The following is a 15,808-nucleotide window of genomic DNA, read 5'->3' as shown; positions in this document are numbered from 1 at the left end:
CTAAAAAAAACAGAAGTAAAATTCACAAATTTCTGTAAATATTTTTATTATGAATATTCTTAGATACACAAAAGCTCAGGTGCAGCACAGAAACAAAATGCAGAAGAAAACAAAACACAAACAAGTGACGACACAAGCTGGAAAATTCACCTACAAATATCAAGCAAATAAAAAGGAAAACCCTACAGTATGTACAATTGTATTAAAAATGGATCATTGTGAAAATGTTTTCTGCACAGCTAATGACAAGAAATAAAACTGAAGACAGCAGACTGGTCAGTGAGGGTTTATTTACAAACCACGGAGGATCTTGCAAAAACTAAATGGTATCTAGAAATCAGACTGAAACCGGTGTAATTTGAGATGCATCACAACACGTTAATGGTGCAGAAACTCTTTTAAACACTTTTCTCTGAGATGTATTTGAAAATGTTTTGCTGCTTACGGAAGCAGATCTGAGAAAGTGATCCATTTTTAACAAGCAGGTCAAAAGAAGCGAGTTCAGTACTGGACTCATGCCTGGACCTCTGAATCTGCAGCGCCCTCTGGGTCTTCATCGTTGTAGATGTTTTCAGCCTGTGCAAGACAATTCACAGATTTACTGTTTATAATAAATGTAATAAGCTAAAATCTACTAGTTGAGACAATAATGTATTAAATTCCATTCTAAGTTTTACCATAGTCTCCACATCTACTCTTCATTTTAAACAAAGAAAAAAAAACATGCAATAATATCACTTGTGATAAGTAAACCAATTACAGTGTTAATGTTTCTGCTATAGTTTCATAGGAAACACCTCAGATAATAAGCCGTCTACCAAGCTATTGGATAAAAACTAGATGTTTTATTCCCACATCAACAAAAACATCTTATTGATAGTTTCTGCACTGAAACAACTTTCTGTGCTGCAACCATCAAATCTCACCAAATGTATTACCGCCCAGGTGGTCCTGCATGATATTTTTATTGAGTACAGTGATGATAATAATATAATGTACAATATAATAATAAATGTGAAATGTATTATGTAGGAACTGGAAAACAGTTACTACACGTTTTCCAGACTTCCTACACATTATCCATGCTTGATATTAGGAACAAGCATAGATGAACAAACAGATTGATGAAAATATACAAGAATTGACAGATGGATGGGTATAGATTTACAACTGAATGGATGCAAATGGAACAGGATGTTCCAAGTAAATAAAATCTGAAATTCAACTGCTTTTCCAGAGCTGTAAAATGTATAAATCTATTGTGCAGGAACCCTGAGTAACTCAGGATGTGACGTATCCATCAGTCAGGGCTTACCATCTGCCACACTTGCATGATGTTGTCCTCTGACACCGAACAGATGACCCACGGCTCGTTGGGGTTCCAGGAAAAGTCTGAGATCTTAGCTGTGTGTCCACCATGGATGAACTGGGAATGAGAGCAGGAGTGATTAGCACACCACCTACCATTCAACAAAAACCAGAATCTGTGAATGGCCGCTCACCAGCAACTCGGGAGGACCATCCTCAGCGTCCTCTGGCGACTGCTCCTCTCCGATCTTACTCAGGTCCCAGACGTTGAGCCGCCTGTCGGTGCCGCTGGAGGCCAGGATCGTCTCATTATGAGGAGACCACTGAACCTGTGAGTAGAAGACAGAAGAGTGGGGGAAAAAGCCTCTTAAAAATACAATATTTTCATAGTTGGACACAGATCACTCTACCACTGAGCCACACTGCGTACACGACGTTTAATATCACAAAACAGAAACTGTTTTTTTTTTTTTAAATCTACAAAAAAAATTACATTCCCTTACTCAGTGAGCATTTATTTAAAACACATTTGATGCTATTTGTTTTTTGAATTAATGCTAACCAATATTATTACGTATTTACACATACGTTCCTCATCCACAAAATAAGTTTAGAAATTCAGCACTACTGTGTTTTAAGATGTTTTCATTTCTTAAGAATTAAAATAAGTAAATAAATAAGTGTAGATTTTACCTGAAAGATCTCATCCTTGTGAGACTCAAATGAATGGAGTTTCAGCTTCAGGTTCCTCAAGTCCCAAAGAGCCACAGTCTGCAAATATAAAAAACAGAACCAGAGCAAATTGATTAAACTGAAACAGGACTTAAAAGAACAAGGTGCCATTTAAGAGTTCACTAGAATCTAATCCCACCTTGTCAGCAGAGCCAGTGGCCAAAATGAACTCACTGTAGGGATTAAAAGACAGGCAGTTGACTTCAGCAGTGTGAGCGTCCACTGCATGGCTCGGTTTGGAGGTGTTGTTTGACCGTGTGTCCCAGCTGTTCAAAAGACAAAATGAACGGATGTTCAGATAAAAGCCCAGAATCGCTGATTTTGTTCTAAGAAGGTCACATACATCATGAGTTTCTGGTCGTCTGCCACAGATCCGAAGAGGGATTCATGGAGAAGATGCCAGGAAACGTCCTCCACCACAGCAGTGTGGCCTGTGAAGATTGTTTTGGCATCTACAATCTTCCCCTCCTTTGGCACCGTGCTGATATCCCAGAGGCATATAGTCTAAAGAGGACAAAAAAAGTTAAACAGATTAAACAGATTAGTAAAGTTGCAAAGTCTTTAGTCGAGTCTCTTACATGGTCATCAGAAGCGCTGAGAAGGCATCCACTGAGGTTTGGGTTCCAGGAGAGGCCGTAGCCTTCCTTCTGGTGTCCCCTGAGTCGCAGGTCTGGGGTGCATTCTCCAGAAGGATCTATTATAGAAAATTAAACTAATGTTAAATAAATCTGTAAACTTTCAGAAGGAAACTGTGATACAAAACTCTAAATTGTTTTAGAAGGGCTCTTACCAGGTTTGGAGGGGTGCTTTGTGTAATCAAAGACCAGCACATCACTGGTGGGGGTTTTGGTGGCAATAATACAGGGATTCTGGGGCATATAGCGTGCTCTGTTCACTTCTCCCTCATGGTTGATCTTGATCTCAATCTCTATTTTTCCACTAACAGAGCCAAAGCCTCCAAACTCTGAAAGAAATAGCTTTATTTAAACTAACTTCAATTGGTGTAATAAGACTTTGTTATAACATAGTTTCACTGGATATTACTCACCTCCTTTCTCACTGTCATAGTGTGAAGCATCAAACTGGGCATCATCATTTGGAAGCTGAACACTGGCAATAACAAGGTGATTCTGCTCGTCAGAGGTGTGTGTCCCCAAAACCAGTCTATGAACACTGTAGTCCTTTCCCTCGGGTCTGTGAAGAACATGAACGCAAAATAAACACAATTAAATAGGACTGGGCAATTTGGCTCAAAAATAACATTTTTTCATACCATTTTGTATTTCCTATTTATTTGTTTTTTAAAATAAAATACAAATGACAGAAAACTTGCTTTGATTTCAGGTATCTCTTCTAGGACTTGACTTGAATTCAATCTCCAACTAAATACAAGCTGTAAAACAAGAAGGTTGGCCCTCAGCGTGGTGACATCACTCTGAACTGTGGAACCCCAAGAGGTGCATTGGTGGAAATAAACTCAAAATGTTCCCAAAATTAGACCTTCATAAGCAGAAAAAGGTTGATTTCTCGTCCAGCCCTACATAGTCATCTCAAATTTAATCAACAAAAGTCAGCAAGCAGATTTTTAGTTTTGATTCTCAAATGAAATTGATTATAATTTCAGTCATAATTCTAGATTTGCTGTATCATTTTCATTGTTTTCTCTTTTTTTCCACATCTGGAAAAAGGGTAGTTGATGAAAACAATGACAAAACCTTTTGTCTATAACATTAGTGATAATTTCTAATAACTATACAATACTATTTACTTACGTTGTACATTTGCCCTTATCTCTGTCTCTTATTCTTATTTTTCAGTCTCCCAGCCTTACCATCATTTTGAGCATGCATGCTTCTATTTCCATTTAACTTGTTTATAGTGCGCCTGAATTTCTTCATTGTGGGACAATAAGGAAATCTCTATTCTATTCTAAAACGAGCATGTGACTGATGCAGAGATACAGTAGCCTAGGGAAATCATTTTATTACTCTCAAGTTGCAAACAATATTTCACAAAGTGAGCTCTGTAATGGATCCAAATATAAATGATGTCGGAAATTAGTGGAGCTCAGAAATGGAAATTGGAAGCTCCTCTAATCAAATCCTGCTTAAGGCCCCATACAACTTTGGACCAGCTGTTTCTGTATTGATATTTGTGAAGGTGTAGATCATCTCATGCTTACCTGGTCACATCTGGCAGCCACTGAGCGGTCAGGCTGGGCCACTCCAGGGCGTGAGTCATGACCAGATCATAGAGGAAAGGGGTGTTCTTCTTCCAGATCTTGTACTCCTCATTGATCACCCTTTCCTCCACGGCATCATCAAATGCAGCTGCAAAAACACATCCATTCCACAGTGCTGTTAGGAAACAACTACAAACCTCACAGTAGCTTAGCGAGCTAGAAGACATCTGAGAATAACCATGTGGCATTTAGACTGCCAACTACCTACTTGTCATTAATATACCAGAACTATAGTAATGATTTTAGGTTATTTTCTGTGTTGTAGACGACAATAACACAGTAATTTATAGCAACATAACTATAGAAACACGTGTGCGTAACACACAGTCCCACATTCACCAATACATGATATATATTATTTCATTAAAAGTCCCCTTGTTACCAGCGAGTTAGCAGCTAACACCTAGCATGCTGCTCCGTAACAATGAAAGGAGATGCTGGCTGACGCGCCAACAGCCGCCGGTCCGATAGTTCTCGGGCTTTAAATCATTAAAAGCTGTGAACATTAAAAAATAAACTGCTAGTCCTGAACCAGTGGCATTCTTACCGTCTTTATCGGCCATTTGGTCTTAACTACACAGACAAGTCAGGCGAAAATAAGTATTTTTCGGGAGAGCACACAGAAGACAGCACGGAGCTCCGCAATGGCGCCAACTCCACAGAACACCATCAGCCAATCAGCATGCAGCAAAGCCGACAGGAAGTCCTTATGACATTAGATCCGGAAGATCCAAAAATGCAACATGGAAACTCGGAAATTACAAAATCGTGTTTAGAAAAGCCACACGTTGTCTAGTTTTTAAAGTGTTACCCATAATAAGTCTTCCAAGCATCACCATAAAGCGTAACTATACAACATCTAGAAGCAACAATGAACAGTAACCCAAATCTTTCGAAGTCCTATCTTTCCATAATCAACGAATTCTTAGGATTTTTCAGATAATGTGCTCTTTTCTGCTTTTACTAAATCGTAATATGATTGTTATATTGGGATTAACAGCAGTCGGGTATATCTGATGATCATCGTTTGTTTTCTCCGATTTATTTTCAACTGTTATTTCGCTACATAAATTTACGAGACAAATGGTTCAGACATTGAATGCAACACTTTCTGCTTTAGCTCTTTTGACATGTTGTTGGCTAGAAATAATTATAATTTTTACGTTTAAATCAACTTCCAGCTTCAATGGATGACCGTCAGCTAGACCTGACAGAGGAACAGAAAGCTGTTAAATCAAAATATCCTCCCATCAACAAGAAATATGAATGTAAGTCAGGAATAATCACGGAAAATGTTGGTAGCTTAGCTTGTTCCATGAAGTAAATAAACCAAGTTTTGTTTGTAGTAATTTACACTGGATTTAGATACAAAAATGTATGTTAAAACATCTTAAATTAAGCATGTTACCTTAACGAGGTATCAAACATGCATCCCGTGAAATAACTGTCGCTACAACTGCTTACCCTGGTCAACTGCAGTTCATTAAACTCATATCTCATGTTTTATTTCAGATCTGGATCATACAGCAGATGTACAGTGAGTGTTTTGTCTCCTGCGTTAATAAATGATTGTCTGCCTTGTGTCCAGTGATCACTTTGATTGTTCAATGTCTTTATATTTTTTTTCCAGAATTCACTCTTGGGGAGACTCCTTGGAGGAAGCTTTTGAGCAGTGTGCGATGGGAATGTTTGGCTATATGACGGACACAGAAACTGTGGAACCCATTGATACTGTTGAAGTGGAATCAGAAGGTGAGAAATCAGCAGAAAGCATGTTGTTCCTTGAGTTTAATGTGGTATACCAACGCAAAATAGTGAAAAACTGTTTCATAAAATGAAAAAAGATACATGTTTCATGAAATAAATGTTTCATTGGAAATTGATATGTGGTATTCACTATTGTTTTGGTAATTAAACTTCAAAGGAGGGCTGCCTCTACTCCAGTTCTTCTGATTTAAATCTAATGAAACGTGTTGCCTGTAGAATTCACCAGTATCATCATGAATACAACTCACTGAAAATATGAGAAAAATAAAAAATGGTAGCCATTGCTATATATATCAAGCGGGAGTTGCCCATGGCTACTCAGATACATATTCTGTTTTCGGTTACAAAAATCTTAAAAGCTTGTGCAGTGTCATATTTTGCACCCATTCTGTCAAAAAACATTTGCCATCATGTATTTCCTGCTAACCTCAGACAAAGTTGGAGATGCTTTCTGATGTTTTTTAAATGCATGCAAATAGGTTTCAAAGCATCTAAGAGATCTTTTTTGGCCAAATTGTATTAGTCAGGAGATGAAAGAAGACTAAAAAGTATTAGACAATACCATGGAACATAGCAAGATATTCATCATCATCAAATGGGGAAAATATGCAATAATTACCATACCAGTATAAAAGCAATAAAAGATAGATACAATATAAGAAGAAAGCTGGTTTCAAGATGCCTTAAGCAATGTTGAACAGTTGCACTGGGGCAGGGGAGCAAGATGGAAACCTTTTTAAAGAAAATCTTGGTGAAACCAATCCAACAAGCATATTGGAAATCGGATGATCTGGTCATAATTGTGGTTCTAACTTCTGTTTGGTGTAAAATAAAATAAAAAAAACTGCAAATAATCACCCAATTATAGGGAGGCATAGTGGTGGCAGCATCATTTTTGCCAGCTTTTTTCTTATCTGGAATTTGCTTTAGTCAAGGTGGCAGGAATTATTAATGGAGACAAATATGAGTCAGTGATGGCACAAAATCTCCATTTTCAGCTCTCTAGTTGGAGATGAATACATTCAAATCAACATAATAACTGCCTTAATTGCTCAGTGACAGTCCATTCTGTGAAAGTGCTTTGTGCTTATTTGTATGTAAAATGGGTAACTGGTGATCAGATGAATCTGGATCTGATTGATCTGATGTGATCTGATTATGTGAGTGGTTGTTGTTGGGCTTGTCCGCTAACATTTAAATCAGCCATGCATGTTAATACTTAAAGTGAAGTTTCACACTTAAACAAGAAAAGAAACCAAAACCTTTCTTTTAGTCATGGTTTGTAGCTGGGCAAAGTCATTTATCAGAAGACAAATATGGTTACTCTTTTTAAATCATAACGGCATCAGAAACTACCCATATTACACTGATCAGAAGTTTACATGATCCAATATTTAATACCGTGCATTGTTCCTTTAACATGAATGCCAACTAGAAGGCTTCTCTAATAGTTTTGAATGAGGCATTTTATTCTGTAGCCAATCACAGGTCCACTTGGCCTTGTGTCTCATATTGGAATGTGTTTGTCTTATGAGCAGCCTACTGACTTGGTTCAAATGTTCCTCTATTCTTTCTGATAACATTTTGCATTCATCTTGCCATCAAGTTTGACCAAGTTTCCTGTGCCTTTGTAACTCACACATCTCCCAAAACACCAGTGGTCAACCTCTGTAGTTCACAATGATGGTGGTGTACACTTTATGATGGGCCTTGTTGCCTTCTACCTAAAACCTTACCAGACTTTTTCCACTGTTTAAGAAGTTATGTTTTGTGTGTGTATTGTGTGCCTGTCAACATTGTAATTTGTCTTTTGGTTTTCACATTGTCTAATTTGTGTAATTTTACATTTTGTTTTATGTTACAACCCCTTGTCCTTCTCCATCAAAAGGCCTTAGCTTTTTCCAGGCCACATTTATAAATAGGAAATGTGTTCCTGGTCTATTTTTTTTTTTTTTTGCACAGTTCAATTAAGATATAATAATATGATTGGGACCATAAGATAAAATTTTGGTCCGTTTATTGTAAATAACTTTATTTCAAAGGTTGAATTTTTGCGATAATGATTTTCTTGCCTTATTATTTTTTACATGGAGTCCTGTATGTCAGGTGAACTTTTTCGTGGGCTTTTTGGGCAGTTGTGGCAGAAAGTTGATGCCGGTGTACCTAACTGGAGCCCAGAAACTCTCTGATTAATTCTAATCAAGCAGGTCACAGGTGAGGTTGATTAACATTAGGAGCCATAGAAACCCATGTATATAAAGCTGTGACTATAGTTTCTGCCCAAAACCTCCAGCTTATCTACACCTTTGACCGTGGTGTTTTTGGGCAGCATTTGTCGTCATTGACAATAAGTGGTTTCAGCCAATCTAATCCAATATGGAAGACAATATTATTTTATTTTAGTTCCATTTCTCTACAAAATGTCCTAACAACTAAAGTATGTTTGAAAAACATGATTTAAAGGATAAAACAAAGATATTAACTTCTGTTTTAATCAGCTTATGCATGATGTCTCGCAATCAATAAAACTAAACACTGTTTGTATTGTTCTTTTTCTAAAGGTGAAGACATGGAGTCTCTTCTCTTCCATTTCTTAGACGACTGGTTATACAAGTTTTGTGCAGATCTCTTCTTTGTCCCCAGGGTGGGTCAGCTTGCTACTTGTTGCTATTTGATTCATTACTGAAACTTAATTATTATTTTTTATTAACTCTTTTCTTTCCTTCAAATCATTCTTGGTGTTGATCAGAACACTTGTTAGAATATTTCTTTGATCCTGCATAAGAAAATTGATCATGTCAGTAGCCATTTTTTGTGTTGTTTTGTGCTTAAATCTGTTGTGTCTGTTTATCAGGAAATCAAAGTTGTGTCCATTGACAGAATGCATTTTAAGATTCGATCCATTGGGTAAGTTTTGACTAAATTTGATTAAATTATGAGTCGTATTTTTGATACAATTGTTAGTTTTTCTCACAATTTTATGTCAGTTATTTTTTCATGGAATCAATTGCAACTTAATGGTATTTTTTAAGAAGAGTCAGGTATTTTTTCTTGTTATTGGAAATGTATTTGTCAATTTTATGGCGTTCATATAAAGACCATGTGTAATTGATGCAATAATTTCAAACAGAGCTTAGGTTTTACTGATTTTGGATGAAGACTACTGGGTACTGTGTGTTTGACTCGTATTGTTTCTAATGCTAATAAAAGGTGGGGTGAAGAATTTTCTCTGGCAAAACATCCACAGGTAGGACACAGAGGAGAGGAGATCTTTATATATTTATATATCACTTTCATGCATCCAGTAAAAGTTAGAATAAACCTAATTAATCCTGTTATGCTCTTTGTGTTTTTTGTTTTTTTTCAAGGGAACCGAAGTGAAAGCTATCACATACTCTGCAATGCAGATCCACGATAAAGTAAAACCAGAAATATTTGCCATCATTGATATTTGAAGATACCTCTGAGGACAGACAACACTCCTGGTTCATTGGGACTATTCAGTCTACATATGCACATAATCAAGATTTTTGTATTATTTCATACACTGATCATTAACTAGCAAAATCAAGTTTACTGCTGCTGATGAACTGTTTACTAATTAGGCCTGTCGAAGATTCATTTAATTAAAGGATATTGTCTTGTGAAATATAATGTAGAACTTTACACTAAGAAAAAAGATCTCTAGATAAACGAATTATGGGATATGGGTTATGATGAAAGTTGAAAATTATATTTTAATGGATTTGTTGGAAGTATCACAGTTCATCTCTTATTCCATAAATTGGAATAACAGATGAACTGCCTAAGTATCAATAAATGGTTTGTAGTTTGATGTAATGGTTATGGATGCCTTAAATTAAGTTATTACATTTTTTTAAATTTTGGTTTCTAATTCTTTTATTGTAATATTCTTGCCAAAATATTTTAATCAGCAGCTTTATTAAAGACAAAGAGTTAAAAACGTATCTAATAAAAATAATTTGACTCCTATGTTAATCATTATCAGCACATAAAATGTCAAGTAAAAAATGTTTATAAGTAAAAAATATACATCAATCTTTCAAGAAATTGTTATATTTATAATATAAAAATAAACACACTCTTACTCAATAATGGTTTGGGGAAGGGAAACCCTCAAAGTAAAATAATAAAAAACTAAAATAAAAATGAAGCGGGAACCAAGCGGATGTCCCTGGTTGACTATGACGTCCCTTCCTCCCTTTCCTCTCAAATGCTGCTGCGCCATCCCTCCTTTGTCTGCTGAGGAGAGACACCGGCCGGGGTCGCCGCTTCGCAGTCTGCTAATAATTTTCCTTACCAAGATCATTTTCAAAAACAAAATAAGCTAAATAAACGCACTTAATTGGATAAACAAATAGCGAGTCAGTTTTGCTTCCAACGACTGCAAGAAAACCAAGCACCAGCGAGTCCGCCATAGTCGAGCCTTAGCAAAGAAAGAAAATCAAAATGGAAGACACTAAATACCTCCCTGAGCTCCTGGCCGAGAAGGACAGCCTGGATTCATCGTTTACACACGCCATGAAGCTCATCACTGCTGGTAATGCGATTATTTCATGTGTTATGCGACAGGGATTTTTGAAGAAAAAAAGTGTTTTATGTAGTTATTTGGACATCAACTTGTCTTTCGCGGCCAGGCCTGAACAATGGCGCATTAAAACACGTGGTTGGTGGACATTTGGGTCAGACCCCTTCTCTGGATTAACATGTTTAACTTATTTCTACGAGCCATATGAGATCTAATGAAACTTGATGACATAAAACATTTACATTTGTGTAACAATCGAAAGAATCGATTAGCTCATTGTAACTATCGCATCCCGATAAGCATCACAGCCCTTCATAGACAATACATATGAGGTTTAGGTTATTTTGTGTTTTAGATGTGGGGCTGCACAGTTGGTAAGCGCTGTTGCCTTGCAGTAGGAAGGTCCTGGGTTCGATTCCCGGCCCGGGGTCTTTCTGCATGTTTGAAAGACCGTGTCTGCACGTTTATTTAATCAGTTTGCATTTTCTCCCTGTGCGTGCTTGGGTTCTCTCCGGGTATTCCGGCTTCCTCCCACAGTCCAAACATGACGGTCAGGTTAATTGGTTAATTGGCATGGTTGTTGTGTTGCCCTGCGACAGACTGGCGACCTGTCCAGTTCGCCTCTAGCCCGGTTAGCTGGAGATCGGCACCAGCACCCCTCCCGACCTCACTAGGGACAAGGTTGTTAGAAAATGGATGTGTATGCATTTTAATTTATGCCTTAATAAACTCAATAAACATTTATTCTTTATTGCAGAGATTGAGAGGATCCAGAAAGGAGAAACCAAGAAGACACCAGAGAAGGAGACTTACCTGGACCTTTTTGCCACCAAAACTATGAAACTAAAGGAGCGAGTGCTCATCCCAACCAAGCAGTATCCCAGGGTATGCATCAGCTGCTGCTGCAGGATTTCTTTGCAAGGCCATACTATTGAGATGCTTAGCTTTAGGCATTTAAAATGCTTCAATTTTCCAAAATTGATTGAAAAAAAAAATAATTGTGTTTTGCTGAAACTGTTTTGTTGTATGTTGAGGTAATTGAAGTAAAATGCACTAAGCATATATCATACAGTTGTCTAAAACCTGTTGTAACTATCATGATGCCAAGTGTAAGAATAATCTGAAGATGAGTAGCTTAAGTCTAAAAGTGCTGGTCTGGCACTACATGGTGAGAGGTCTAACAAATATGCAAAAAACATTTTTATAAATGTTACATCCTGCAGCTTTACTTGTTTTAAATTTCCACACTGAAAAATCTACTGACAGAAAGGAGAAGCAGTGGGATCAAAAGTCTTTGACCCCCTCTCATCTGGGGTCTTTAAGTCCCCGGGGGACATCAGGATTCAGATGTCCCCCGTCTCATCTGAATCCTGCTGTGCTTCTTCCATAACCTCTCCCACTGGACCTGCAGCTTCAGTGTTGCTGTCGTGCATGTCTTTGATTTCTGTATGAGCAGTTCTACTGTGTTAATGGAGAAAAAATGTACAGATTAATGTTCCATTGACATGCTGCTGAAGGATGTGGACGTTATTCTGCAGGTCAACTTTGTCGGGAAGCTTTTGGGGCCTCAGGGCAGCACAATCAAGAGACTCCAGGAAGAGACGGGGGCAAAGATCTCAGTTTTGGGGAAAGGCTCAATGAGAGACAAGAATAAGGTTTGTGCATAGAACTATTTTTTTTCTTCCTTTGCAGCTCAGTTCAGAGGATGTAATATATATATTTTTATAAACTATATGCATTATTTTTCAGGAGGAAGAGCTCAGGAAGGGCGGCGAGTCGAAATACGCTCACCTGGCCATGGAGCTGCATGTGTTCATCGAAGTTACAGCACCCATACCAGAAAACTATCTGCGCATGGCTCACGCCATGGATGAAGTCAAGAAGTTCCTCATCCCGGTTAGTGAATTCTTTTATTCCATTAACCTTAATCTGCTCTTAATGCACAATTGTGTAACCTTTTAAACTTTTCCAATGTAACTACAGGAGCCTGGTGAGCATGACCCCTACATGGACCCTCAATTCCTGAATGGATCCCAAGATGGTTCTGGAAGGGGACGAGGTGGCCTTGGACGGGGCAGAGGTGGACCACCTGGTGCAGGAGGACCAAGGTGAGTGGAAGTTTGAAAATTCATAGTTAAAGAATATTAATCAAGTTTTTTATATATATATATATATATATATATATATATATATATATATATATATATAACAATTTTTTACAAAAATATATATCTATTTCCTAGGGGACGAGGGATGCCACGTGGAAATCTCAGAGGAGGGATGCGTGGAGGAACTCCCCGTGGCGGAATGTCTCGAGGAAACGCGCCCAGAGGGGCCCCAGCCGGTAGGGGCGGACCACCCTCTGCTGCAGCTAGAGGGGGGTCCTCTGGCCGCTCCAGGCCACCTGCAAGCGGAGCGCAAAGGATGCTCCCCGCTGCAGCCCTGTCCCATCAAGCAGGACCTTCAGGGTCACAGCCCAAACCTGAACCTTACGATGAATATGTAAGTGTCAAAGTGAATAAAGACTTATTTTGATGGGAATGTCTCTTATTAAACGTACAATTTTTTCCATTTAGGGTTCATATGAGGAGTCTTATGCTGAGCCTTCCTACGAGGGATATGATAGCTATTACAGTCAGCAGCCTGCTCCAGCGTAAGTCAAATTTAAGAGTTTTTCACACTTTCTTTTTTCCTTGAATGTGTTTTCTCATTTCTTAATTTTTGCCTTCAGCGATACGGAATACTACGATTACGGACACGGTGAAGCCCAGGATCCATCATATGAGAGCTACGGTATGCTTCTCTGTACTTTTGAACCACTACAGTCAAAGTGGTCCTGTGTGCGACGCTGTGAAGGTTAATTGTGCTTTGGTGTGTGTCCTGTTTGTAGGTCAGGGTGAATGGGATAACTCGTGGTCCGGCTCCGGGGCCGGAGGCAAAGTTCCCCCGACGCGGCAGTCCAAGGGTTCATACAGGGAGCATCCATACGTCAGATACTGAACAACTACCGGTAGAGAGTTGCTATGGCAACTGTCTCCCGATTGTAACAGGCTTAACTTTTCAAAAAGTAATTTCCCTTCTTGTTTGTTCCCCCTTTTTTTACGGTTTATTTTATGTTTGTGTTTTTTTTAAACTTAGAGACATTTTGTTGGATGTACCAGAGTACCAGATAAGAAACACGAGGAGCAGAGGGTTTTTTTTTCCATTGTTTATCTGTTTCCATTTAAATGTTTCAGTTGCGTAGTAAGGAATTAGTTACTTAAACTTAACAAATGGAAAAAGTGATATTTTAGTGATATTTGATGGCTTTTTCAGTTAATGATTAACTTTAAACTGTGATTGTGGCGATTAAACTCTTATTATATAGGCTGCATTTCTCAAAAGTCCTTCATGACTGGACATTAATTGCTCTTAATGCTTCAGTGTAATTTTATATATACCTAAAACAAATTTAAACACAGCCTTCAATATTTTGATCTGCATCAAAAGTCTCATTATTGTATACAACATTGCCAATCTAGTTTTCTCCTAAAATATAGAAATCCGTCTTTCTGCCACCTTTACAATTGGTATATTAAGCTGTTCTATAACATGCAAAATTATACTGATATAAATTCTTGTTAAGTTTGAAGGATACAAGGCTGCAGCCACCTCAATATTTTGTACATAACCTTAGGATAACTGTGTATGGTTTAAGTCGTGCCGTCTCCAAAATGCTCAATTCTTGTGTACCTTTTTGACTAAATAGGATACTAAACATATCCCAAAATGTTTTTCTGCAGTGCGTGTTTCAATAAAGTTTCTAGTTTCATTTTAATCAATCTAAACTTGGTATTTTTGCCTTTATTGTACCAAAGGATTATCTTCACTTTGTGAAAATGGTCCTCAATGGCTCCCCAATGCTGATTAAACTTGTATGTTTACACGTTTAACCTGACCACAATTTGAAAAATACCCAAAAAAAAGGGGCAGCGTTTGTTTTTTTTCCCATCCAATGACTTTACCTTCGTCTGTTTATCCAAACTAAATGGCACTTGTAATGTCACCTTAAAAAAAAACACGTAATAAAGCTCATTACTTGAGATTATGTGCTGCCAAATTCATGTTTGACTTGACAATGATGCAGTGCTTTAACATGTATTGTCATTAATCTTTAGTTAGTGTATCTCTCAGAGCTCTCAAGAGCGCAATGTATCTCCAGCCACTTGAAAATGACTGAATTTCAACAGTATTCCCCAAATCAAGCTTGCAGGGATCTTACTTGACTTTGATGCAAAGTCATGCTGGCTGCTTTTTATAAAAGAAAAATATCGCAGAGGAGAGGATTCTAAAAGCCTAAAGGTCGCCACAAGAAGGTAAAACTAACCCCAACACTCATTTATTAGATTTGTTCTGTTTTTATTTTATTTTCTGTGCAAAACATGTTTAAGTAATGCAAGTCATCCAAAACATCAAAACCATTAAAGTACAAAATTATGCTGTGATATTCAGTAGTTTATTCCGAGCAAAATTAAGACGCACAAAACGTATCATGTGGTTGTGATGCAACTCTTGCTCAAATAAAACCAATAATTGTTTCATTCCACTCAATACTTATATCCATCTTGGTTATTTCTGTAGAATGTAGTTTAATGAAAATGAGTAGCTGCACTCAAAGCCTTAAAACATTCCATTAATGGGCAAAAACTCTTCAGCTCGAGTTGCATGATACTTTTTATTTAGTATAAAATTAGTTTTGCATGTTTTGTTGCTCACTTGGTGTATTTGGACATTTGTGTGTTCTGGATCTCATTTCTTTTTCTCCTTTTAGGTTATCAGAACTGTGTTGGTGCAGTTGATAGATTCAACTCCAGCAGCTCAGGCCTGTAAGGTCAGTTGGAAACGAACAAAATCAGGTTTTGATGATTTATGAAGTTTGCTGACTGTTGTTGCTGTGCTCTGCAGGTTCATTTGAAATTCCCTGCAAAGTGAGACCAAGCAGGCTTCCTGTGAAGGGCTACTTGGACCAAATGCTGTCCAAGTGAATGAGTCTGGTTTGATGGCTGAATTTCACCTCTTCTATGAATGAGGTGCTTGAAGAAGTGTTGCTGAAGCTTGGAGTGGCTTTTTTAATTTTTATATTTGAATCCAAACTTTGGGGTACGACTCTAACTTTTTGAAATGTTTTACAACTCATTTAATCATGTTTTGTAGAAAAAAAAATCTGAAAA

General features: G+C 37.7%; 3 protein-coding genes across 3 annotated transcripts; 2 read left to right on the top strand and 1 right to left on the bottom strand.

Annotated features, from left to right (window-relative positions):
- Positions 1–29: 29 nt before the first annotated feature.
- rbbp4 (RB binding protein 4, chromatin remodeling factor) lies at positions 30–4,951 on the bottom strand. Its single transcript, XM_005806133.3, has 11 exons — positions 4,830–4,951; positions 4,223–4,370; positions 3,089–3,234; positions 2,831–3,004; positions 2,619–2,734; positions 2,384–2,544; positions 2,180–2,306; positions 2,002–2,079; positions 1,503–1,637; positions 1,316–1,426; positions 30–576 (listed from the first exon to the last, which is right to left on the bottom strand). Exons 1-11 carry the CDS (start codon positions 4,843–4,845, stop codon positions 514–516), a joined length of 1,275 nt encoding a protein of 424 aa, XP_005806190.1. The 5' UTR covers positions 4,846–4,951; the 3' UTR covers positions 30–513.
- Positions 4,952–5,381: 430 nt separating this feature from the next.
- zbtb8os (zinc finger and BTB domain containing 8 opposite strand) lies at positions 5,382–9,936 on the top strand. Its single transcript, XM_005806134.2, has 7 exons — positions 5,382–5,550; positions 5,795–5,819; positions 5,913–6,034; positions 8,611–8,693; positions 8,904–8,956; positions 9,260–9,296; positions 9,418–9,936. Exons 1-7 carry the CDS (start codon positions 5,469–5,471, stop codon positions 9,502–9,504), a joined length of 489 nt encoding a protein of 162 aa, XP_005806191.1. The 5' UTR covers positions 5,382–5,468; the 3' UTR covers positions 9,505–9,936.
- A 288-nt stretch (positions 9,937–10,224) lies between these two features.
- LOC102223400 (KH domain-containing, RNA-binding, signal transduction-associated protein 1-like) lies at positions 10,225–14,680 on the top strand. The gene is made up of 9 exons (XM_005806135.2): positions 10,225–10,610; positions 11,356–11,483; positions 12,137–12,253; positions 12,348–12,494; positions 12,582–12,706; positions 12,842–13,100; positions 13,175–13,251; positions 13,330–13,391; positions 13,489–14,680. Exons 1-9 carry the CDS (start codon positions 10,520–10,522, stop codon positions 13,596–13,598), a joined length of 1,116 nt encoding a protein of 371 aa, XP_005806192.1. The 5' UTR covers positions 10,225–10,519; the 3' UTR covers positions 13,599–14,680.
- Positions 14,681–15,808: the final 1,128 nt, after the last annotated feature.

Source organism: Xiphophorus maculatus, chromosome 19 (genome assembly GCF_002775205.1).
Source record: "Xiphophorus maculatus strain JP 163 A chromosome 19, X_maculatus-5.0-male, whole genome shotgun sequence".
Lineage (NCBI taxonomy): Eukaryota > Metazoa > Chordata > Actinopteri > Cyprinodontiformes > Poeciliidae > Xiphophorus > Xiphophorus maculatus.
This window is presented reverse-complemented; position numbering and strand designations above follow the sequence as displayed.

What these genes read in the sequence shown, in the direction of transcription:
- rbbp4 (XM_005806133.3), bottom strand. An exon ending in TGGCTGCCAGATGTGACCAG is followed by an intron (nt 3,235 to 4,222) that starts GTAAGCATGAGA and finishes TGTTCTTCACAG; the next exon opens with ACCCGAGGGAAAGGACTACA. An exon ending in CTATGACAGTGAGAAAGGAG is followed by an intron (nt 3,005 to 3,088) that starts GTGAGTAATATC and finishes TATTTCTTTCAG; the next exon opens with AGTTTGGAGGCTTTGGCTCT.
- zbtb8os (XM_005806134.2), top strand. Translation starts at nt 5,469, where the DNA reads ATGGATGACCGTCAGCTAGACCTGACAGAGGAACAGAAAGCTGTTAAA. An exon ending in CATCAACAAGAAATATGAAT is followed by an intron (nt 5,551 to 5,794) that starts GTAAGTCAGGAA and finishes GTTTTATTTCAG; the next exon opens with ATCTGGATCATACAGCAGAT. An exon ending in ATCTCTTCTTTGTCCCCAGG is followed by an intron (nt 8,694 to 8,903) that starts GTGGGTCAGCTT and finishes TCTGTTTATCAG; the next exon opens with GAAATCAAAGTTGTGTCCAT.
- LOC102223400 (XM_005806135.2), top strand. Translation starts at nt 10,520, where the DNA reads ATGGAAGACACTAAATACCTCCCTGAGCTCCTGGCCGAGAAGGACAGC. An exon ending in CAATGAGAGACAAGAATAAG is followed by an intron (nt 12,254 to 12,347) that starts GTTTGTGCATAG and finishes ATTATTTTTCAG; the next exon opens with GAGGAAGAGCTCAGGAAGGG. An exon ending in CCTGGTGCAGGAGGACCAAG is followed by an intron (nt 12,707 to 12,841) that starts GTGAGTGGAAGT and finishes TCTATTTCCTAG; the next exon opens with GGGACGAGGGATGCCACGTG.